The sequence below is a fragment of the Camponotus vicinus genome, unplaced genomic scaffold, assembly GCF_025532165.1.
Source record: "Camponotus vicinus isolate PSW18456_S1 unplaced genomic scaffold, iyCamVici1.0 SCAF_1, whole genome shotgun sequence".
In the NCBI taxonomy this organism is placed as follows: Eukaryota; Metazoa; Arthropoda; class Insecta; order Hymenoptera; family Formicidae; genus Camponotus; species Camponotus vicinus.
Window position 1 is genome coordinate 18,859,659 of NW_028141945.1, and position 25,686 is coordinate 18,885,344.

General features: G+C 32.2%; 2 protein-coding genes and 1 long non-coding RNA gene across 7 annotated transcripts in view; 2 read left to right on the forward strand and 1 right to left on the reverse strand.

The window, feature by feature from the left end:
* Bugz (Bub3 interacting GLEBS and Zinc finger domain protein) overlaps positions 1-8,564 on the forward strand; it is a 16,665-nt gene extending 8,101 nt beyond the window's left edge. The window contains exon 8 of one of the 2 annotated variants that reach the window (XR_014434967.1): positions 1,089-1,163. Coding sequence is in view for 1 of the 2 variants with exons in the window: in XM_083077953.1 (XP_082934079.1) it covers positions 1,089-1,201 (113 nt within the window). In the remaining variant the exon portion in view is untranslated. Of the gene's footprint in view, positions 1-1,088 lie in introns of both variants that reach the window. The other variant, XM_083077953.1, reaches the window with a different exon arrangement.
* On the forward strand, positions 4,945-24,157 carry Yellow-b (L-dopachrome tautomerase yellow-b). 4 transcript variants are annotated; one of them, XM_083077959.1, is made up of 6 exons: positions 4,945-5,085; positions 20,690-20,995; positions 21,311-21,723; positions 21,954-22,131; positions 22,826-23,037; positions 23,746-24,157. In XM_083077959.1, the coding sequence occupies exons 2-6, from the start codon at positions 20,722-20,724 to the stop codon at positions 24,076-24,078; spliced, it is 1,410 nt and encodes a 469-aa protein (XP_082934085.1). In that variant the 5' UTR covers positions 4,945-5,085; positions 20,690-20,721; the 3' UTR covers positions 24,079-24,157. The 4 variants fall into 4 exon arrangements, with proteins under 4 accessions (XP_082934085.1, XP_082934086.1, XP_082934084.1 ...); XM_083077960.1 differs by having other exon boundaries at positions 4,950-5,085; positions 20,720-20,995; XM_083077958.1 differs by lacking the exon at positions 4,945-5,085 and adding an exon at positions 13,238-13,561.
* On the reverse strand, positions 20,344-23,031 carry LOC145959288 (uncharacterized). The gene is made up of 3 exons (XR_014434970.1): positions 22,731-23,031; positions 21,265-22,149; positions 20,344-21,030 (listed from the first exon to the last, which is right to left on the reverse strand). It is a non-coding gene; the product is annotated as an uncharacterized LOC145959288 (long non-coding RNA).
* Positions 24,158-25,686: the final 1,529 nt, after the last annotated feature.

The following is a 25,686-nucleotide window of genomic DNA, read 5'->3' on the forward strand; positions in this document are numbered from 1 at the left end:
ATCTAAATTAAAATATATGAATTTCTTTCGGTGCAGTAATCGTTCGGCTGTCAGGTAACTTCTTCTTCGGTGAAACATGAGTCTGAACCATGGCAAACTTTAGATCTGAATATTATTGTATCATCGAATCACGAAATATAAGTCGGGATTAAAAAGCTAAATTATATTAAAAAATTTTTAATTTACCATTTTGTGTAATAAATTTTTAACTTATGATTATGTGTATACATCTTTATTTTAAAGAGGAATATTTGATACATTGCTTTTTGTCGGGATTTTTTAATTATATTTTATTCATCAATTCTTACACATACAAAATTTTTATCTTAAAGAAAAATATGTATATAAAAATTATTTATTTTGAGAAACTGCATGAGTTTTCAAAGATGTTTTATATTATATAAAGATTAAATAATGTATATTTTAAAATTCTAAAGACAGATTCTTCGAAATTTGCATCCAAAAGAAAATTAAAATGTCTGAAAATTTATTTGTGATGAAGAATTTAGCTCAACAATGATCTCTAATCGAAAATAATTAGACTTGAGACTTTAAAAGTCTAATTTTGATATTAAAATCAATTTTCTCTTGAAAAGAGCTTCAATTCTTAATTACTTAATTTTTACATAAACTGTGTAGGTCAGAATTATTTCTCTTAAATCATTAGGAATCTTTTAAGATTAAATTCAAGACGCCACGGCAATTTCATGACTTATTTTACGCTGAAGGACACGTGGTCCTCCAAAAGCGACCATAATATAATTCAGTAATAAAAGTTACAAAAAAAAAAATACGAAAGATTAAAATTGCGCATTAACATGACACATATAGGATTTATTTTTTTACCTTATAACGTAAATAGTTGCGACGTAAGTATATCGGGGACCCTGAATACAATTCAAAGAGAGCGAGAGAGAGAGATCCTATTGGGGGGCTCCCATAAATATGACGCCGTCTCGCGCGGCGTCGAGATCGGATAATCAAAAGAACATGTATCTACCGCACGTGGGCGATATACTTTCTTTCTTTTTTCCTCCACAAATACTCGGTCGCGGAACTAACTAATCTGACGCTGCGTTACTTTGCAGGCATGATAGGAGCCATACCACCGGGCGCCGCGATGCATCCGGCTTTCGCCGCCGCGCCGATGGGCTTTCCTGGGCCGATGTTGGCGCCGATGATGCATCCGCGCTTCAGATGATCACCCCCTATGGACGGGCCCAACCCCCCGCCGCTGCACTTCGTGCTGTGGGCCCGCCCCTAATTTTCGTAGGGTCTGGACCTGATTGAGGAAGAGATAGATAAAATCACACATACACGAACCAGAAAGGGAGAGAAGATAGAGAGAGAGAGAGATAGGGGGAGAGAGAGAGAGAGAGGAGAGAGAAAGAGAAATAATGAGAGAGAGAGAGAGAGAGAAAACGGGAAAAATTCACGCGGTAAAATTCGCATCCTGCACTCTCTCACGGTTTTTTTTATTTTATTTTATTTTATTGTTGAATGAAACAAAACGATATAGGGATAGAGAAAGAAAGAAGGAAAGAATGAAAGAGAGAGAGAGAAACACACGCATGTCACACGTCATCGGTGCCTGAGAGGATTCTTTCGAAGAAATCGAGTGCGCGCTGGAAACGGTCGGCTTTTTCATCGCCTTCTTCTTTTTATGCTACTACAAAAAAAAACAACTAAAAAAAATACAAATACGAAACACACTAATCGTTTGCATCGACTGCGAATATGTGCGCGCCACGCTACGTTGGTCGTGAGTGCCAGGTGAGCCAACAACCATGAGCAAATTTCATCGCCTTTTCTACGGAATGAAGCTAAAATAATACTCGTCGCTCTGTAATAATATATCGTCGTTTGCTCTGCGCGAAAACGCCAGTGTGAACCGACTATCTTATCTACTTTACTTATCCTACGCAGTTTTCTTTTTCGTCGAACAACCATTATATCACGTTGCTGATATCCACCGAGATTGCGTTTCTCATTCTTGTCGCGACGACAACGTCGTTTGCGGCGCGCAATAACGTTCCTCCCCGCTCCCCTTCCAGAATAGGTCAATCGGATAATCCGGATTCGATGCAAGATTTAGCTGAATCACTCAATTTGTAAGGCTACTTTAAATAAAAATTGTTTAAAATGGATCTTACAAATTATAGAGTTGTCGCCTACTGCAACGAATTCTTCAATTATGACAAAGAGGTAATTATATAATGCAACAGAACAATTTCAGTAATAAAATAATTTCTCTCTCTCGATAGTTGAGCTAATAACCTTGATTTGATTTTTTTTCTAATTATATTTATAAAAGTAAAATAAGCAATAAATATAAAAATAAATATCTTATATTTTATATTTATTTTGTATTTAACGTCAAATCAAAATTTGATATATCCAAATAAACTCAAAAAATTATTTTTTTCAATTATACGTTTAATATAATTTAAAAAAAATTAAAATATAATCGTAGAAGAAAAACAAATTATTTTAATTCAAACTCTAGAAAATCTTCAAATTCTGGAAAAATATTTTTAATAACATGATAAATAATATTATTATTGATATTAGCTAGCAAGATCTTCGGCATTTTCTAACTAAATATGTGAGAGCATATTTTATCATTGAATAATCTGATATTGCTGATTTGCCTCGTAATGTCATAAAATCAATGATTGACCCTGCACTTTTTTCGGGAAGTGATTATACTTTGGACTATGACAAAGTGACCCGCTTAGACAGAGACAGAGATTCTTCTTCTACCCCTTTTCTCGCACAGTAGACCGTTTCCATTATGCTATTCCTCAGCTGTTATGCATTTACAATGTTATTTTGGAGAGTGTTTTACGCTGCAGTTGGATGATAATTTACTTGATTGAATAGAGTTTTCAAAATGAAGAATCTCGAAATTGTCCGTAATATAAGAAATGTTTATTTCGCCACTTGAAGTAAAAATCCAGAGTGATCGAAAATGCATAAATCAACGAAAGAAAACTGTCCCACTTACTTTTGTAAAACTTTTGAAAGGATTAAGATTTGTTTTTTGGTAGATTTTTTTATATTTTTCTATAAAATTAATCGAGAAAAGTCGTTAATTAAATTTTTTTAGAAAAAATATAATGATAAGTGAATAATAGGTTTTTTTCGGACAGTGAAACTTTCTCGAAAGATTTGCAGATAAATGACGAATGGGTGTTTTGCTTAGTTAAATTAATTATCTCTCATTCTTTCCTTCTTTTTTTACTTACTGAACTAGTTCTATGATTTAAAAGAGAAATCGGGTGAACATATATTTAAAATACACTAGCTGCAGTAGTAAAGATTCGCTCTCTTCTGTCCGTTACAAATTTTATTTTGTTAACTTTCAGAGTCGAGTCGATGCATTTTAGTGACATAAAATCAAGCAAAATCAAGTTATAAAAAAGAATTTAAAAAAAAATTATTTTTACGAATTTAAAAAATTAGCATTTCGGCAAGAATATTTAATTAATTATGTTATTAATATTTAAATTAATTATAAAAAATGTTCATAAATAAATTCATAAAATTTCAATTTAAAAGTAAAGAAAAATGCAACTAATTTCGTGACCTATTTTGACGCGATAAATTTAAATTTAAAAATATAGCAAAAATATAAAATTAATTTATATATTTAAAGGAAAATTTTAAATTAATTGGAGGAGAGGTTTCTTAAGTTTGCGAATAAATATAACGAGACTAATCGACTCGACTCAAAAAAAAGGCCTCTTTTTTTTTTTTTGCTAGAGGAACAATGTTGGCGATGGTTGAGTAAATGGTAAGTACAGGGGTGTTCGTGAAATTAAACCAACTTGCCAACTCTTGACTTGTGCCATTTTCTTTCTTTATTATGTTTCGCCGATTCTCGCGCCAATCGTAGAGCGTCCGATCTCATAGAAGATTTTCTATTTCGCGCAACCACTTGTCATTTTTTGAAATCTTTCCTGCTAATTAAGCATTTTGTGGATTGTTAGTAGCATAGATGTCTTGATATGTAACACTGTTGTAATTTGCTCTACGATCGGGCACACTCGGTTTCTTTTTGTCCTCTGCATAAGACGATTTTAACGGACTTTCCCATTTTCAACTTTTGGCACTTCCCGAATTTCTTTTACCTATCTCTGTCCATTTATAACATCTCTGTACCTTCTATCTACTCTACACTACGCTCTTAAATCTCTATTCAGGGTGTCTATTGATAATGTTAATCAGAGACTATATGTTTCTCTATATACATATATATATACATACTGTGTCTACTATAGTTTCTGTCGTTAGGTCCACCTATAAAACACGCTGTTCCTAGAAGCTAAGATCTCGTTGACTTTGATGTAGTCAATTGAAAGTAATTGTGTGTCATTTTAACGGAGCAGCTAAAGTATCGATTGTATCGTTCATCTATCGATTCGAATTATGTCAGTTAATTTTAACCCTAGTTCTTAGATCATTATTTGACTCTTTTAGAAACTAGCATAGAACGGGAGAATGAATCCATCGAATTGAGGTACAAATTCATTGACATCGGCGAAATCGGCTACATGTCGTTTATCGGTCAGTTTCACCGGTTTCGATGAATTTTTCACTTTTAGTTTTCGAATAGTTGTTTACCTCTTTCCTAAATTTAGAAAGAAAGAGAAGGATCAAGTATCGGAATTAATCGATATTAGCAAAATTCGACGAGACTTGGTTGACTTTCGTTCTAGTTCGATTGATTATGTAAAAAAAAAAGAGGCCGCGAGAAATCGAATTAGGATTAAAGTTAACGACAGAGAGATGGCTCGTGTATATATGATGATATGTTGTTTACGTCGTTATTGTTCGAGGTGTGTGTGGTTAGCGCGGTGACGAAAGGATCGATCGCTTGCTTCCTGTATTGTTATCTTCAGTAGGCACCCTGCTGCTGGTTTCCGTTCTTTCGACCACCACTCTCGCCCGCTACCATCTACCATCCGGTACCACCACCGGACATCTTCTCGACAAACAAAAACACGAAAGAAAAAGAAAAGAGAAAAAAAGAAATGAAAATGAAATGAAAACAGCATTGAAAGAGCGCGCCGTACAACACGTGTACGTACCTACATTAAATGATCTACGCATCGTTATTATAATTCCTTTATTTTTCAGGGGTTGTCTTTCCGAATCTCCCCCGCGAACACTCCGTTGCTTTACTCTCTCACAAATTACAGCGCCTCGTCTTTCACGTCTCTTCCGGGGGCTCCGAGGATCGTTGACCGCTCAAGGAAACACAAACAAGTAAAAATTATAAAATTATTCAAAAAGAACAATTTTTCTCTTTTTTCAAGTGCCTGATTAGATATAATATTCGAATTCGCGAAATATATATGTGAAACTTTTCGAAAAAAAAGAAAAAAAGGAAAAAGATGTGGTCGATCCACCGAAAGAAATTGAACTGGAGCATCGATCGCGCGATTTTTCTTGGAAAAATAAAGAAAAATTTTAAGATAAAAAATATAAAATCGAGGGTTTTTGTATAACATTTCGAAATTTTGTATTTTCTTTAAAGAGTAATTAGGCTAAAGAATTCCATAATTGCGCAATCGAAACTGGAAATTTTTTTCTTTTTTTTTATACTCGTGATAAGGGAGAAGCATGTTTCACGCGGAAACCTCGCACTCGGCGATTCGGCAGGACAATCTAACGGCAGAATTTGGACATGTAGAAGTTCTGTTATTTATTGAGTGTCATATTATCGACTTGTTCCGAATAAAGACGTTCTGTGGAAAGTTCGACAGTTTTGGGCATAGTCTGCTGTTCTGGGATATGTCATCGTAGCGATTTCGCAATCATATTTTCCTCGATTTCGCCGACTTCATGTTCTCCATGATTAAGTCGATAATCGTCTCACACGTATATTTTTATAATTACATAATTCTCGATATGTATACAATTATATGTATTCTTGTAGATGGATATTTATCTGATTTTCAGGGAAACGGTGCTATTTCATAAATTCGAGCGTTATCGCTGAGATTGTATCCCAGAATTGCGGGCGACAGCCACATATTGTTTCAACCAATCACAGCAATCTCATCGCTGTTGGACCTAATCGGTCCCTTGCCTCAAGGCAGGCGATTGTTTGGACCTACCGTCCTGGAGTCGAGGAGTCGCAATCTCCCGATTTTGCTCTCATCCTTAATTGAGACGATGAAAAGGAAAGCGAACAAATTCTCATTTGAGATTTCTAGCTTTCAGTTTTGAAGTCCAAGCGATGACTGGAAAAGGACCTCAAAAATAAAAAAAAATCATGTTGTAAATAAATAAAACTTTATTTTTTAAGAAATTTTTATTTTTTTCAGTTAAAATTAATGCCGGAAAATGCATTCGTTTACTTGCCTTAAATTATTAATTATACTATTGATGTATTTTTTACATTGACCGCGTTATATTGTACTTTTTTATATATTTTTACAAGATTAATAATTTCTTAAATGCATTTTTATAATGAAGTTTTTGTTTAGGTATTTCCTTTTCAGTCAGCGACTCAAATCTATTCAAGTTTCACATAAGATGGAAGAAAAAGTCTGGGAGTTTGGCGATTCTCGGCTCCGTGGACGCGTGGCTGGACCGAGAAACAATATTAATCATAATAATCGGTTAACGAATCGCGGATAAATCGTATTAACCGATTGATCGTTCGGAACGTCGAAACGAGAGAAGATTGCCAGATGTGTAAAGCGATGCGATTAGCACGTATCTCTCTTCTCGATGAAACGTGATCCTTTCAGAACGCTTTCTGAGATTGCTTGGCTTCTGTAGAGAGAGACACGCATCCCCAATTAACACCAATTAACATTAATTTCATAAATAAATTTATAAAAATACCGAACGCATTCTGCTGTTCGAGGATTAAAATTACTCCAGCGACTCGGCACAATTATTAATCGAAGATTAAAAGTATTTTTTATCATATAATTATAATATTGCTGTGCTTGAAGTCGTCGGTTTTCTTACTTTATCAAATTTATATAAATATATTAATTTCAAATTTATATATTAAAATTTTTCGATACAATATTTTCTCTTTATTATCGTCAAATTTTTTATTGTCTCCAAAGTCAAAAGGATTAACGATTGCTCCATCATGCGCGATTGCAATTGTATCATCGAGTGTTTTTAAAATTGCCTGTGCATTTTTCTCTTCTTTTTTTTCCTCGGATGACGGCAAAATTTGCGAGACCCGAACATCGCGCCTCTCGTCTTCGACAGTTCGATCGTATCGTAGAATGCTTAGCTGGCTCTATATATATATACTATATATATATATGTGTATACCAAATATCGTCCTGTATCTCTTGCGTTCACACGCAAGGATCTTGCCTCTTCCGCCCCGGTCCCCGCCCCCTCTTAATATCCTCACATCCCCCTTTACGCTAATAATGTCTTTACACTTGGTGACAGCGGATGCACGATATTCGCTCTCGTGGGGATCGCTTTTGCTCGACGAACCGGTAACACGGTCGCTCTTTGTCATCCTAATACTATCATCCCGCGATTCGGTCCATTCGGGAGTAAAGCGTGCCTTTTCAATGGCAATTCTTCGACGCTTTTCTCTCCCGACGATCTTAACGTTACGCCGATCTGTAGCAATTATTTTGCAACAAACAATTCAAATAAACCAAAATCTGACATCGATCTGTTCAGAATTTTTTTATTGAATATTTTTCATTCACATTTAAATGTTTTTATCCCGATTAATTTATTATCTTATTATTTTTAATATTACTTTATCTCTATTATTTCTACTTAATATTCTATTATTTCTATTTAATATTCTATTATTTTTATTTAATATTCTTTTTATTATTATTTTATTATTTTATTATTTTTATTATCTATTATTTCTACTTAATATTCTTTTATCTCTATCTATAATGTTTAATAGATACTAAGTATAATTATTATATAATCTCTCTACTTTAATATATTTATCAATTTAATATAATTATATTGTTGCAAAAATTTTAGTTCTTTTGCGAATAATTTTATGATTACGTTTGATAGGTAATTTTAATGAATGTTTTTTATAGATTTGATATTTTCGTTATTTTTATGGTTTAAATAAGAGATTTATATAAATCACGCGCGTAATTTTCTTCGACTTGAGAATTTTAACGACACGCTTCGTCGAGGCGTTTCATCGCGATTACGATGTTTAATTAGACATGGCGTTCGCTTAATGACTACCGCTTAATGAACACAACGACGATTAGAGCGTCTATTCCGAGGGCCGCTAAAAATGGAGCCTCGCAAGAAAGCGAGACCGATTTTTCGCGAACGCAATCGATCGTTTTCAAGAGGAGAGCGATCTCGGTTTTTGCCACCGCTTTATTTCCGAAGCGAGGACCGACCGCGGGTAGATGTAGCTTCTATCCTTCTACAACCTTGTTGTTTTCAGCCGACTGCGTACGAGCAGAACGGACAATAATAATCGAGGAAGGAAAGAGAGGGATAAAAGAAAGTAGCGAAGTGATACGAATGTGTATATCCATTCACAGATTGATTAAATAAAATCGTTCGAAAACGAATGCGTCGAACCTTCGGAGCGATTTTGCGATCGAAGTCATGCATTGTAATTGGAAAAATCGATAATCGATTGAAAAACAAAAATAAAAAAGAATTGATTAGATAAAAATGGTCAGAAAGAATCGGGCTGTGACTTCGATTGTAATAACGCTTGTCTATTTTATTTTATATAATCCTTGAAACAAGAGTGATTGTGATGTTTCCGTATCTTATAGAAAATTGATCTTAAATTCACAATTAATAAATGAAATTATAATTAAGAGAGAAATAAAAATCTAATTAAATCTAATGTGAAAAAAACGGAATAACTATGCGATATATTATTTAAGATCGAATTAAATTTATAGTTGAGAAAATGGAATTAAATAGAACGAGTTACCTCAGACTTATAAAAATTCAATGTCCAATGATAGATCGTCTATCATCAGACAAATGAAAATATTCATTACGTGAAGTTTGCGTAGTTCGCACATAGCACTGTTACGAGCTTCGGGAAAAGATTGTTCCCTGATAACTTGACTTGATATAACTTAAATAGATTATTTCTGTGAAACTGGTTCACCAGTAACTTTCTATGAAGCGTAGTTTCTCATCGCTTTCGCATTCATTTCCTTTCCTTTCTCGAGAGAAAATCTCTGCGATGACGAAAATTTATGGAGGATTATGATTTCGATCATTGCCCGAGTCTGATATTAATTTTATGGAAAATATATGCACGGCGTGCATTTTATACTCTGCATAGAAATTTAATTATAATCGTGAAGGAGATAAAAAAGTTGTAAATATTCTAAATAAAAAAGTTAAATAATCGATAAAAGTTTATTTTCAAATCATTCTGAATCTTGCTAGAAATATCGATCCAGGAAAGGTTCGGGAAAATAAACTCTTTAATCGGGAATTAATATCATGATCGAAAGAGGATGTTTAATCATGAGACATGAACCGCGGGCACACCTGCAAATGCCGATGGCATAGTTCGAAAGTCAAATGTCACGTTGGCTTTTCTGCGAATATTACACGTCTGCACCGAGTAAACCCTGGTATTGATTGGTCGACGCGAGGTGAATTTTCTCTTGTTTTTCGAAACAGCCCTCGCGGTTGTTAAACATATGTAGACCTCGGTGAGTCCGAAAGCTATGGTTAAATAGACATCCGGTAATTTCAGAGCACACGCCCACATAATATCGTCGAGGGGTCAACGTTCGCGATAACACAATCGCGATTACGCGGCACCATCGACCGTTGAATGAAATTTAGTATTATAGAGCGATACCCCATATTTTTCATTCGTATGCAATCGTTCGCTCGTGTCGTAAATTGCAACAAACGGATAAAAGCGACTGCATAAGAGTTGCTTTCTGCAACTTTTTATCGTCACACGGTGGGAGTTTATTTCCGGTCTTTCCCGAGAACAAGATTGATATTTTAGTGATTATTGGAATCTTTGAAATTCAATTTATTCGAAAATTTTTTCTCTACGTTTCGCAAAAAGAAACTATTCGATGTGTAACTTGTTCAATTTTAATTACATTCTTGAGCGGAATAAATTATTATTTATAATGTCATTTATTTCTAAACACGCGAAATACTTTCCTGTTATCAATTTTTTATTTTTATATAATTAATTCCTTTTGAGTGATCTTGATTAATTTTTTATTCTGTTTAACAAGTGTAAAACGATATTTTTAGCTTCATGACGATATCTTTTGCGAAAATAACCCACTTAAGATAATTCAAACAACGCGATGACATTGAGAGCATTAGTTATCTGATTGCGAGCGGAAATAATTGTTTTTATTTATTAATATTTATCATCGATCGTCGCGTGAGACAAACCGGTTATGCGTAAACGATGTCGATTTCGTCATTGCGGTTAGTTATCGCTGATTTTTGTTGACAAAAAAGACTCTGACACAATTATACTGGAAATAGCGGTCGCATTTTTTCCGGATATCGTTGATAAGAATTTCACGGCCCACTTTTGAAATTTCAAATTTTTTAGACTGATTGAATCGCTTCTATAACAGGTTTGATGGAGAAATGAAAAGCGATAAAAACATTATTTAATTAAATTAAAAATAAGTTTTGAAAATTAATAAATTAAATATTAATAAAAAGATTTAAATATTAATCTTTTCAAGGTACTAATAAAATAAGATTTAAAAAATGTAAAGTAACAAAAGATCGAGCGATCAGCGAACAAAGCACGAAAGGAAGAGCGAGCAAGGTCTTGGAATTTACTAGGCAGATTCAGGTGAATAGGTGAACCGATTGATCACTGGTGAACGGCAGGACGAGCTAATCGGCAGTATCGAACGAACTATCCTGCAGCAATCATCTCACCACAGGAAGAAGCCTCGAGAAGTCTCAAGATAACATCTATTTTTCTTTCTTTTTTTTTTCTCTATACATAAAGAAGAGATTATCTAAAAAATTGATATTCATCTCTCATAATATCGTTTATGAATCCTGTCATAATATTTATAATACTACGATTAATATAGATAGACACACACAAGTCAAATTACTTATTACTTTTTTAAATAAATTCCTAATTCTCTCTAAATCAAATTTGACAGAATTTTATTCAGAAATTTCGAATAATTTGATTTAAAATTCAGATGACATTTATCGAATCATGCGCAGCATTAAATTATGACACGAGTCAATCGAAGATAAGAAAATTAATTATGATTGATATTAAAATTAATATCTTTTATATATTTTTAATTTTTATTTTAGTCTGTACTAAAATTCCATAGAATGACAGAGAGATACAGAAGGGCGATTATACGGCACTGACAATCACGAAAGTGAAAGCTAGATGTAATGTACCTACCTACCTAGCGACCAATCGACCTCGAAAAAGCGTAAAACTCGTAGCGGCATAAGCAGAAAGAGATTGCGTGATACGAGAGACTAGAAAAACGCCCGGTCGCGGGAGAGGCAAACTACGGTCTCGCTTATACATTCGCGCCTCCTTGTCGATTCGCTCGCTTGCAAATAGCACGCTAATCTCACGACGACGTTTTCTTCATTGTATTCTTGGATAATCGTCCGCGGATTCGCTCACCCGGATGAGAAGACGATGGTATTGTGATTCGCGCGCATCGGGTACTTTCATGAATCGCATATCTATCCTCTGTCTGGTTAAATTCTATTCGTATTATTTCCACGATTTGTAACTGAGATTTTACGAGTGAATAATTTTACTTGTAATTAAAATTTAATATATAATTGAAAATATAATTATAATTTTAGTTTTCTTTAAACGAAATATATAAAAATATTACAATTATTAATAATTAATAATTATTGCCTATAGTATGCATATGATATAAAACGTATTATTGCGGTGTTTTTTTAAATCTCTATAATCTATTAAAAAATTGTATGACAGAAGAAATACACTTTGAATATTATACATATATATACAGGGTGAGCCATTTTAATTAACGCACGCAATTATTTCGGAAACAAAGCATTTTAGAGAAAAATGTTTCAGACAAAAGTTTTATGGTTTCGAGGGGACCATAAGATGGTATCATTGGTTTGACACTGAAGAGTCATTTGAAGGTCACGTGAAGGTCACTTCAATTTTTTTATATGGAACACCCTATATATTTTTGCACACTCTTGTAGCTTATCTCGAGAGCTTTCCAAAACACTATAATTAAGTACCTTTTCGTTAAGTACTTTTTGAGTGATGAGGCTTGAAATAATTTCTTAATTTTACATAAACCGTAAAATATCTTGTAAAATATTCATTTTTCGATTATCTTACCTTAATACTTTTACGTACAAAATAATGAAAGGAATCAATTGGTCTAAAGAAAACACATAGTTGTTTTGAAGAAAAAATATGTAATTTGCAATTAACAATTCCATATTTTTTCTTAAAAACAACTATGTGTTTTCTTTACACCAATTGATTCCTCTCATTATTTTGTACGTAAAAGTATTAAGGTAAGATAATCGAAAAATGAATATTTTACAAGATATTTTAGGGTTTATGTAAAATCAAGAAATTATTTCAAGCCTCATAACTCAAAAAGTACTTAACGAAAAGGTACTTAATTATAGTGTTTTGGAAAGCTCTCGAGATAAGCTACAAGAGTGTGCAAAAATATATAGGGTGTTCCATTTAAAAAAATTGAAGTGACCTTCACGTGACCTTCAAATGACTCTTCAGTGTCAAACCAATGATACCATCTTATGGCCCCCTCGAAACCATAAAACTTTTGTCTGAAACATTTTTCTCTAAAATGCTTTGTTTCCGAAATAATTGCGTGCGTTAATTAAAATGGCTCACCCTGTATATATATTATTTTTAAATTTATTGTTAAAATATAATTCTTAAATGGAATATTATCAATGTTATTTATAGAGAAGCATCTTTATATAATTATTTTTCAAATCTATGCATTATTCAAAAAATTTCTAATTTTCATTCTAAAAAGATATTTAAAGTGTCTCAAAATTATTACTTATATGCCATTCTTCAGTAGATTTTTAAAAGCTGACAGCTGACATAATTACATATTTATATCTTGAAGAAATCAAAGATAATTACATGATTTACACACATCATTTCTTTCCCCATTATCTTTTGATTTTTTGCAATCGTCCTTGTCTTCTTTCGCCAATTAAATAAAATTTCCATACTGAAAAGGTGTTGATATTCAAGATAATTATTTACATTATTATTTTGACAGATTAAATTAGAGCTCTCGACAGTTTCCTCCGCGATCGTTCTCTTCCTGCACGGATTGTCGCGATAAATCAACGTGGCCGGCAGGTTTGCCGACCGGATCTACAACGGTACCGTACTTGTATGGCGTATGTACCTAGGGGAAAAGCTACCGCGGCTACGGCCAGTTCGACACGCCGACCAATTCCCAGTTTGTCGCGCGTGGTCCGACTTGTCGCGCCGCTCTCTCCCGAGACGAGATCTAAGTAAGCCGAGCTGTGCTGTGATCCAGAATCAAGCAGATTGAGTGTAAATAATCATCATTCAAGCATCATTGATTATCCTTGCCTGTGTTCGTAGCGCGAATGTCCTTTAAAGAGACAGAATAAAATTAAAAGAAAAATTTAAAAGACTCCCCTGGCAAAAATGAGACGTTTCATGAACGTTTGTTTGGCGTTTACATGAACGTTTGTGGAAGTTCGTCGAGAGTTTAAAAACGATTAGTAAAGAGTTTGTAGAACAAAAATTGCAACACTGCAGCGTTTGAAAGACGTTTGTACATAGCGTTTTTGAGAGTTTGCATAGCGTTTACATGGCGTATGCAAAAAGTTCTTTAAACATTTATAGATCCTCTATTAAGTGTTTAATTTCATCTTTGGAAACTGCGTGCATCCTCTATTAAGCGATTACCCGACAAAAACAGTACGTGAAATCCACGTTATTACCACGTAGATTAATATCGTTGAATCTACGTGGATATTCAAGTGGATAATCCGCTCAAAAACGGTACTAGAATCTACGTGGAATCTATGTGAAAATTTCATGAACTTTCGAGACATATTACTTTTTTCATTTTTGATAAGTGAATATCTTGGACATTTATAAAAGTATATAAATACACTCGGCCATAAGAATAATTTTATTTTTATTTATATTTTATTTTTAATATACGCAATAAATAGGCTATCTCCCATTTATCCGTTTAATTTCAAATAATCTGTTCCATATTCTGAATCCCAACAAGCGATCCAGATTATTAAACAAATTATTTTAAATTAAATCAGTTTATTAAATTAAACTGACTAAAGAACCGTCTACAATGAAAATAATATCGGTGCAGTGGACGGTGGAGTAAGACTAAGAGTAATGCGAAATGGAAAAGAATCATTCGCTTACGCCTTACTCCACCGTCCACTCCATATTACTTCCATCGTAGACGGTCCTTAAAAGAAAAAATAAACTTCGGATCGTGTTAGTATCAGTTCTTTATATACACTTTATGACGGAAAGTTGAATACGAGTTAGCTAATTTGATGCAGCGCCGCATAGCGGCAAAGCGAGGAAGCATATTCTATATACATATGTACTATTACATTTCTTAGGCGTTTCTTAGGCGTTTCCAAGCCGTTTGTGTAAACGCCGTACAATTCGCCACATTGAAAAAATATTTGCTGAAAGTGAAAAAACGGTATTGGAAAAAGTGTTTGTTAAACGTTTGAGAAGTCTGATAGTAAACTCTGTACACGAAGATGTATCAACGTTTACTGAACGTACTCTGAAAAATGTTACCTCAGCATTGCAAAACTTTCATGTAACATTATATAAAGAGTTTGTAGAACAAAAATTGCAACACTGCAGCGTTTGATAAGCATTCAAAACCCAACAGCGTTATGTAAGTGCTCTTACAAAGTTTGAAAAGCATATAAACTCTCAGAAAACCCTCACTCAACGGTTGTTAACGCTTTATAAAGTTTCTTATTTTCGCCAGGGTCGTAAAATGATCGTAAAACGCGCGTAAAGCATCGTAAGAAAGACGTGTAAAAGATGTGTAAAGATAATTTGAAGGACGCTCGATTCCTAAAATCTGTTTAAACAATCGAAATATGTGTTCTTTGGAAAAATTACATAATATGATTATATAATCGTCTTTTGCATCGAATTCATATTTGCAAATAATAATTCTCTCCGAAACCGAAATAATAGAAAAAAATTAATATGCCAGTATAAATATATGTAAATAAAATTTTACGAATATAAATATAATTTAATTTATAAATAATTAATTTATAAATAAATATAATTTGTAAATAAAATTTTATTTACAAATTTTCTTTATTAATTGTAGAATTTACAAAAGTATATTTAATTTCTTTTTATTTATTTTACTGCTTAATTTTTTTCTATTATTGCAGTTATTTATATAAAAGCAATTAAATTGCGCAAAAATGAATTATTTACTTCATTTGACTATTTGTTTCGGATCCTTGAAAATCTTCTTTCGTTCAGTAGATTTTTCTCTCTTCTTTCGGTTCTATTTTCATCGATGAATGGAACAAGTTTAATTGGCATATCGCATTAATTGAAAGTATGTTTCGAATACAGAACACGAGTTTGCAAAACCGCGCAAGACAAGCGAGATATGTAGCTTCTCGGTAAAACTCTTATGACTTGACAGAAAACTTGGTCGCGAATAATTTTGCCTTACAAGGAGATACTATTATGGCTCGTGCTTTCTATTCAAGATAGAAATTGCGCGTGCAATTTGTAGGAAAACTTAAACGATGTGAGACCGTTTTTCGGTACACGAGAGTTTTCACGAGAGCAATCTACGATGAAATCGAGAGAATTATGACTGTGCAAACAATTTTCGCTCAATGAAAATAATTACAATAATAATTAATAAAAATTATCAGTGTTATTAAAATTATTAATGTCATTAATACATATTATAATATATTAAAATTGATATATAAAAAATGTAATAAAAATTTAAAATATTAAAAAATATAAAAAGTATAAATAATAAAAAGAATAATGTATAAATTTTAATTTTTTAATTTAATTAAATTTAATAAGTAAATAGAAACTAATCTTATAACAAAGATAATAGAAGAAACAGAACTGATAATGTGAAAAATTATGCAATATATATATGTTTTTTATTGATTAAATATAAATGCAATTGATATTCAGAAATGTGGATACTTGAATGAATACATTTTGAGTGAAAAATGCGTACGCAAGTGTAATATCTAAATTAAAGCGTAATGTTAAAAGTATAACATGGTATGAAATAACGCATACATGTGCTGATATATGAAAGATGCACGGTTATTGTCTCTGTTAACGGGTCAAGTATAAAACCATCGAAAAATTGATTGCTTTCTATTTTCCGTTAACCGTGTTACGTGCTATTAGCCGCTTGTTAAACATAGAAAATTTGTCTCGATGATTTAAGCCGCGTTCTACTAAAACAAAATTGCCTTCTCTCTCGAAGAGAGAAAGAGCGTCGAATCCTCGATAGAATATCAGTAATTTTGCCTCGATTAAAAGCCATTATTTTATCGTACAAATATATATCATGTTATTTTACGAAATTTTTTCATATTATTAATTTATAATTGTAAATAATCAAATCAATAATAGTTTGTAATAAAAATTGACAGTTGTAATAATTTCTATTCATTTTTTTAATTGTTTTTATTTTTTATCATATAATTTTGTGAAATTATTTAGAATTATATTAATTTATAATTTTCAAATTTACATTAATTTCATATAAATTTATATCTTAATAATTGGAATTTTCTTAAATTGGAATTTTTTATTCTTAGTCGTAGCGTTTAGTATTGACTTTTATTTGTAGTATTGTCTTTATTATTAATTTCAATTTTAATTTTAAATCTAATTATGTAAAAATATTTAAATGATATTGAAAAATGATGTAACGATAACAGCTCGAATGATGTAGATGACAATATCTATCTGTTTATCACCTGCTATTATATAAGTATGTAACGTTACTTAAAATTACAAATGATGAGCTATGCAAACCGGTATGGGTTATTTTCTAATGGCGACCTTCGAAGATTCCATCACTCGATGATGGCAAATACAACGGTAGTGAATTGTCAGTTTCTCGAGTATAAATGGCATGTCCGGGTTTAAATCATTTTATGCGCATTTCATCATCGAACAATCTCTTCTGTTCCATGTATTAATGTTGGAGAAAAACCTCGATGGATGAGTAACGAATCAAATTTTTGAAAAAGATTTATAAAATCCGTGTTAAGAGTATTTCTAATTTTAAAATTAATTTTGAAAAATATAGATAAAGTTACTGAAGATATAAACTATCTTGTTTGATTTTTTAAATTTTATAAATTTTATTTTTTTAATCGAAACTTTAAGTATTTTTAAATTACATTTCTCAAATAATTAGGTTTATCATTTACTTTACTTTAACCCATTCAGACCCTATGTACATAATTATGCACAAAAACTTTAAAATCATGTGAAATAGTTATTTTTTAGAATTAGTTTCCCTGCGATCTCTCGGTGGACTAAATAATAATAAAAATAATAATAATAAAAAAAATAAATAATAATAAAATAATAATAATAATAATAATAATATATAATTTTTTACATTACCAGAAAAAATTCAGGTCTGAATGGGTTAAGCCGATCTTATTTAAATTCGAGGTTCTTAACTCTATTAATATTAATTTAATTCTTTTAATAACATAAATAGATTACATTATATAAGTGTATAATTAAATTATATAATTATATAATTAGATATTATATAAAAATAATCTTGAATATTTGTCGTGAGAAACGTTAGATTCTAAGCTTATTAAATTTTCTTTAAATAGTGTAATTAGAATGTTCATGAGACTTTACGTAATACAATAACAGTTAGAAATGAAGAATAAATGAATGGATGAAGAATAAACAGTAAAAATTGAACGCTGTGTCAGAGAAATTTCTTCAATAATTATCTTTTCGTATACAATTCGTCTTGATACTCTTTCATAATGTACCTCGCAACTTGGAGACTTCCCAATTTCTATAGGTACCAACTTGAGTACCGTTGTTTCCACGACCCGTTACGTCATTGAAAAGAGTCAAGACACTTGCGAAACATATGTGGGATCACCGATCCGTTATCAGAATAATAAAGTAAGATTTTTCAACGTAAGAAGGAAAAGCTAGATAACGTGCACGAGTCAAATCTTACATAAATAGTGAGTTGAATAAATAATTAAATCTTTAATTACAACGAAGCAAATAACAATAAATATAACATAAAAAAGTATAATAAAAATATAATGTTATAAATAAATTTTATATTATATTAAAAATATAATATAAAAGTATAATAATAAAATTACAACGTTTTATTAATATTTAAAAATTTTAGCTCCGAAAAAAGAAATTGCACATTGTAAAATAATTTCAACAAACTCTTTAATTTTAAGCATTAATTTTAAAAAGATAAATGATTCAAGAAATCAATGCTTGCGAATTGAATTCGCATTTTACCATTAATTCATCATTTATCATTTATTTCCGTTTCACAGCAACTTTTCATGTGAAAAACGATGACAAAGAGACCTGGTTTCCGTGACTTTGCAATAGTTACGTGCGTAACACGTGTGTGTATTAATTAATTAGCGAACCGCAATAAATACGAAGGCCATCGGCTTTCAAGGAAAAACCGGTTGGATACATAATACACGATCTATTCCGCCCTCGAGATTTACTTTTTTAAAATTCTCCGCATTTTCTTTAAAGAAAATTAATATAAAATATGGATATCAAAGAACACAATGATATAAAAGCTCTCTAATAACTCGCAAGCTTAAATTTTCATCTTTTTATTTCTTGTTTGTAAAAAAGAAACAGATATATTCGACAAATTAATTTTAAAAGTTCCTAATATTTTTCTTTACGAAAAATTAATTTTTTTTTCTATCTTTATCCGAGAATCTGCCAAATTTGGCATCGCTTCATAAAAGTTATCAATCTTGTAGATATCCGGGATAAATCGATTTTATATCAGAATTTTTATCTTTTTATTTCTTGTTTGTAAAAAAGAAACACATACATTCGACAAATTAATTTTAAAAGTTCCTAATATTTTTCATTACGAAAAATTAATTTTTTTTCCTGTCTTTATCCGAGAATCTGCCAAATTTGGCATCGCTTCATAAAAGTTATCACTCTTGTAGATATCCGGGATAAATCGATTTTAGATCAGAATTTTCATCTTTTTATTTCTTGTCTGTAAAAAAGGAAACAGATATATTCGACAAATTAATTTTAAAAGTTCCTAATATTTTTCTTTACGAAAAATTAATTTTTTTTCCTATCTTTATCCGAGAATCTGCCAAATTTGACATCGCTTCATAAAATCCCAGTTAGCCAAGTCTGCTCGAACAGATTTCGCCAAGTGCTTGCTAAAAATTGTTGTCAGCAAAAAGGCTACAATTTTGCTACAAGAGTTGTTATTACCTGATTAAGCTGGCAGATTGGCGGCAAAAACCGAGCAAAGCTTGCTGACAAAATCCGACAACAAATTGGCGGCTAAAAGCAAGCAAAGCTTGCTACATGACTTGACGTCAAATTGGCAGCAAAAACTGAGCAAGATCTGCGCGCATAATTTGACGGCAGATTGGTGGCAGAAACCGAGCAGAACCTGCATAATCGGTATTTAATGCCTTGATTCAATAGTTCCTTCGCTTTCCGCTACGCGATGCACGCTTTCTCGCAATCAAATTTCTGTTAGAAGTAGATATAAAGCCTGCTAGTGGCTATTAATAAAAGATCAAAAGTATATTTCTATTGGTTTAATTTTTGATATCTCATACAAGCCTAATATGAGAATATTAAACTGATTAAAATCAACAGGATAAATGGAAAATTATCCTATGAAGCATAAAGCAAGAGTTTAATTATCATATGAATTATGTCTCAATTTTATAAATTAAATTTAATTATTTTCACAATTTACTTTATTATTAATTTAATTAAGTTGAAAGAGAATTTGCTGCGTGAGATATAACTACAATATAACATTACATTTCATAGTTATTTATGAAAAGAAAATTATAATTTACCAATAAAACTTATTCTGTAATATTAAATTTTATTGCACTTTGGTTAAAAGCAGATCATGCTCGGTTTCTACCGTCAATATGCTGTCAGATTGCGCGCGCGCAGATCTTGCTCGGTTTTTGCCGACGATTTGACGTCAACATGTCAGCAAACTTTGCTCGGGTTTTGTCACCAATTTGCTGTCAGGTTTTGTCAGCAAGATTTGCTAGCAAAACACGAGCTTAATGCGGACACAGATGGCTATGGATTTGGTGTGGAATTTTGATTAAATTTGCTGCCAATTTGCACGCAATTTGTTAACATTTTGCTTACTGGGAAAGTTATCAATCTAGATATATCGGGATAAATCGATTTTATATCAGAATTTTCATTTTTTTATTTCTTGTCTGTAAAAAAGGAAACAGATATATTCGACAAATTAATTTTAAAAGTTCCTAATATTTTTCTTTACGAAAAATTAATTTTTTTTCCTGCCTTTATCCGAGAATCTGCCAAATTTGGCAGATCGCTTCATAAACGTTATCAATCTTGTAGATATACCGGGATAAATCGATTTTATATCAGAAATGACAATGCGGTGCCGAGCGTCGTCGATCGTCGTCGTGATCGCGCTTCTGATCGTCCTGTTGGACGGCGCGATCGGCAAACTGCGGGTCGTCTATCGCTGGAAGCAAATCGACTACGACTGGCCGAGCAACGACACCAAGAGACTATTCCCGGATTACAAGCAGGAGGACAACCTGCCCTTGGGTCTGGAAGTGGCCGGTGACCGGATCTTCATCACCGTACCGAGGTGGAGACAGGGAATCGCCGCTAGTCTCAATTACATTAGACTCAACGGTGACTAGTCCTTCTCTCTTTCGAAAGATCGCCCGCTAAAAAAATTCAAAAACAATCATTTGGTATACAATTTTTTCTTAATTCAAATAAAATTATTTTTTCTTTTTCTTTCGATTCTCTGCTGAGCCATTTTTCCATTCATCGAGTTTGAACAAAAATAACTATAAATATATGCGAGATCTCTCAATGGAAAGAGAAATGTTTAGTGATCAAGCGAAATCAAGCATGAATATTAACAACAATCAAATCTTAAAGTATCTAGATCTCACCCTTTCCTTTCGAGGATTAATGTCGTCGGGGTTCATTAACTTTCAGACACGCGCGAATCGCCACCCCTCATCCCTTACCCGTCCTGGGAGGCCCATCAATACGGCGCCGCCGGCGTGCCAGAGATCGTATCGACGTTTCGTGTACGCGCCGATCGTTGCAATCGGCTGTGGGTCCTGGACACGGGCCTGACGGACATCCTGGGTAGCCCCGAGCAGCAGGCGCCGCCGGCGCTGATCATCTACGACCTGACGACCGATCGCGTGCTGCGCAAACACGTGATACCAGCGGATCAGCGAACCGCTGATTCTCTATTTGCCAATATCGCCGTCGAGGATTACTCGTGCGAGGATTCATACGGCTACTTGGGCGACCTGGGCGGACCGGGACTCGTCGTGTACTCCTGGAGCCTCCATTCCTCCTGGCTCGTCAAGCACCACTCCTTCCATCCGGATCCGATGGTAGGCAAAGTGGATTTTAGAAAAATGGTGATTCGATCCAATAACTAAGATACTTAATAACATCAAGCTTTTAATTATCTTGCTAACTTCAATAATTTTGCATATTGATTAATTAAATTGAGAGAATGCTTTCTAAGAGAAAAAAATATGGAGATTTGGAATTTTGATTTATTGGATCGTTTGAGCAAAGTTTTGCGGCGAATTCTAATAATATGAACTGTTTTTCTCAGGGCGGAGAATTCAAGGTGTCGGGAATACCGTTCCAATGGAACGATGGCCTGTTCGGAATGGCTCTTGCGCCGACAAGTGACGGCTACAGCACCATGTACTATCATCCACTCTCCAGCGGCATGGAATTTTCCGTCACTACGAGATTACTACGTGATCCTCAGCGCGTTAGTGCTGCGGGTATGTTTGACAAGAATTCTGCGAGAAAGATAAATACTTGATTAATCCTTCGATTGTCTAACGCACACTTTGCATGGCGATAATGATTATCTTCCGCATAGTTCGTACAAAGGATCTTGAAAATTATCTCATATTTGCATCTCATGTTCCTTAAGAACTTTATCTTATTTGCGTATCAGTGATTTTTGTTTAATATACCTTGATAATATTTTCCAATATTTAGAAACTAAATATTCTGATTTAATCAATTATTTGAAATAGTTGCTCTTAAAATTATTTTTTGAAGGGAATTTAAACAAATTATTTATTCTAAAAAAATTAGAAAATCATTTACAATATATATGATATTGCAACTTTAATTTTTTAATGATAGATTGTTAAAAATAATTGAAGATTTTTCTGTAAAACGCTCTTTTTAATATTAAACTTTAAATACTTCATTTATAATAATTCTCGAATTAAAATTATAAAAATATATTTTAATTATAAGGATAAAGAGTTTTTATTATTTCTTTGAAAGCTTTAGTTTCGATCTCTTAAATATTATTCAAGGATTATTGTCCCGACCTTTCAGCGACGAAAAGGTTGATTTAAAGTACCTCTAAAAATTTACGGTTGGGAATTTCCTGTACGTCTGAAGGACGAACGTGAGGTGTTTATCGAGGCTCTAATTTCTTTCATTCACATGTCCCAGAAACGTCTCACGAATTCCAAACATTGGGTTCGCGTGGTCCCAACGGCCAGAGCAGCGTCAGCTTCCTGGATCCGAAAACCGGAATTCTCTTCTACGCACTTACAAATCTGAACACCATCGCCTGCTGGAGACCGCAGAATAAATTCACTACGCAACAGCAGGGTTACGTATATCAGGACAATGTGACCATGATTTTCCCCAACGATCTCAAGGTAATCAAGAATTTATTGAGTTCGTTCCATAATTCATTTATCAGTATTAATCTATCATCAGTATTTATCAGTATTTATGAGTATTATCAGTATTTATCAGTATTTATCAGTATTAATCTAATCATCTCTAAAAATTTATCAATGTCGCTTTAAAATTATTTTTACATATATATATACCGTAAATTTTAATATTTCACATCATATATTATATTATTAGGTACCAATAAAACAGCAACATCCCAATTTTAATGGTTTATTAAAATAATGAAATAATAAATAATAAAATAAGGAAAATGAATATTAAAATAATAACAAGGAATTTTGATACATTTAAGAGCAAAATATCTAGTCATAAATCAACAACAATAAAACAGCAACATCCAAATTTTAATGGCTTATTAAAATAATGAAATAATAAATAATAAAATAATGAAAATGAAGATTAAAATAATACCAAGGAATTTTGATACATTTAAGAGCAAAATATCTAGTCATAAATCGGAAACAATTGTCTGCTATCTTTCATTCTCGAAGTATAATTATTTAATTAAACAGTAATAGAGATTAAACGTTACTTTATCTCTTCACACATTTTTTATTGCTCATAAAATTAAGCGAATGTAGTCTTAATGGAAATCTTTAATTTTATAGACATTATTTCCACATTTTTTGTCACATTATTCAATTTTGATCGCATTTTGTTGACAGATCGACCGGAATGGCAATTTGTGGGTTCTCTCAGACAGATTGCCCGTCTTCATGTACTCACAATTGGACCTGCAAGACTATAACTTTAGGGTACTCACGGGATCAACTGAGGAACTTATCATGGGTACGGTTTGCGCGTCAGTGTCGTCTTCGACTTACTCCACGATGATGATGCATGATCACAGGGATCACATGGATCACAAAGATCATATGATGAGCACGACGCCTAGAATCGATGGGAGATTCAAAAACTCTGCCAGTTTCATGAAGATTAAGCCCGGCATCCTCGTGACGACGATATTGCTGACATTCTTAATCGAAGCTTTCATTTGAGAAACGGCAATGAGAATTTGAAGAATTTGAAAAGTAAAAACAAAATAGAAATATCAATAGAAAGACATGACTAGAAAGAGAGAGAGAAAAAAAGAAAGATATTGAATTTTTAAACTAATATTATTGTGTTTTAATAATTAATTTACGTCGTAGTTTCAAATAACTTCAAGCAAAGTAATCGAGAAACAATCAAATAAAATTTTATCAAGAACTTGTTACATAAAGGTGAATATTTAAAAAGATAAATATTTAATTCGCAATTACAAAATTAAAGCTATTAATGTTATCATTGGAAACTTATTATCTTATCTAATTGCTTCACTTAATTGTATTTTGTAAACATTTTCAGAAAACCTAATATAATCATGTTAATAATTATAATTATAATATTATTTTAAGATTATGATATATTTTTTTTCTCTGAAAGTTCGCTAGAAAAGGAGATTATGTATAAAAGATTGTATAGAATTACATATAAAATAATTTTACAAATATTATTTGGACTAGGAATGATCTCCAAATAATAATATCAAGATGTTTTTGAGTAATCTTCTGTTGTAATGTTCCTGTAGAAAAAAATTGATTAATTGAACATTTCTGCGGAGAGGCGGTTCTAAATGTAACTTCTGAAATTCCGATTTATGCGAATTAATGAATAATGGATTCGAAAAAATCCATTATTGAAAGAAGATGTGTTGACCTCCACGTACGCAATACAATCGTTTCTTTAAAATTAGATGTAAGTATTCTCCTCACATTTACCGCGAAATCTTTTTGGAGGAAATGTTTCTCTCTTTTAGATCGCGTATATTATTACTATACTCATATTAGAACTGCCATTATATATTTATGTATTAAAAATGGAATGTAATATATATATCATGAAAAGAAAAATCTCTCTAATCGGATACAACACAATTTCCTTATTTTCCTATTTTTATAAAAATTTTATATATATAATGCGATTTTATAATTTTTATTATCAAATTTGAATTATTATAATAATTAATAATAATAATAATATATGTTTTATATTTTTTATGTTTCTTTTATTGCTTTATTGCTTTATTGCATGTTGCATTTTATTTATTCTAATTCTTTTTAATTTCGCATCATCTTTACATGAATTCGTCACGCGCATCTTGGATGCCCGTCCGATATTGCATTATGCAATATATTGTAAAAACAACTCGTCTGTTTACTAGAAATGCGTAAGATCGGTATCTTTCCGAATGTCATAAAAATGACACAAGGTGATAAATTCCTGCTATGCGATAATGTTTGCAAGAATATTGAGTTTTTTTAAAAATGGGGTGACGATTGAAACGATTTATGCAAGTCATCGCGTGTATATCTGCGCATCCGATGCATGATCATCGACCTGTTGCACCTGTACCTGCTCCTCGCGATGAATACAGATTTACGAGAAACGAATGACGCACTTTGCGTGATCAACTCAATATATCTTGATAATTCAACAAAAAAAACGACCTCTTAGAAGAAACAATACTCTTTTTTATTTGATGATAATAGTTTCGAAAAATTAATAAATATTAAAAATCGAATATTATTATAAATTATTTTAAATATTATTTCGTCTACACTGAT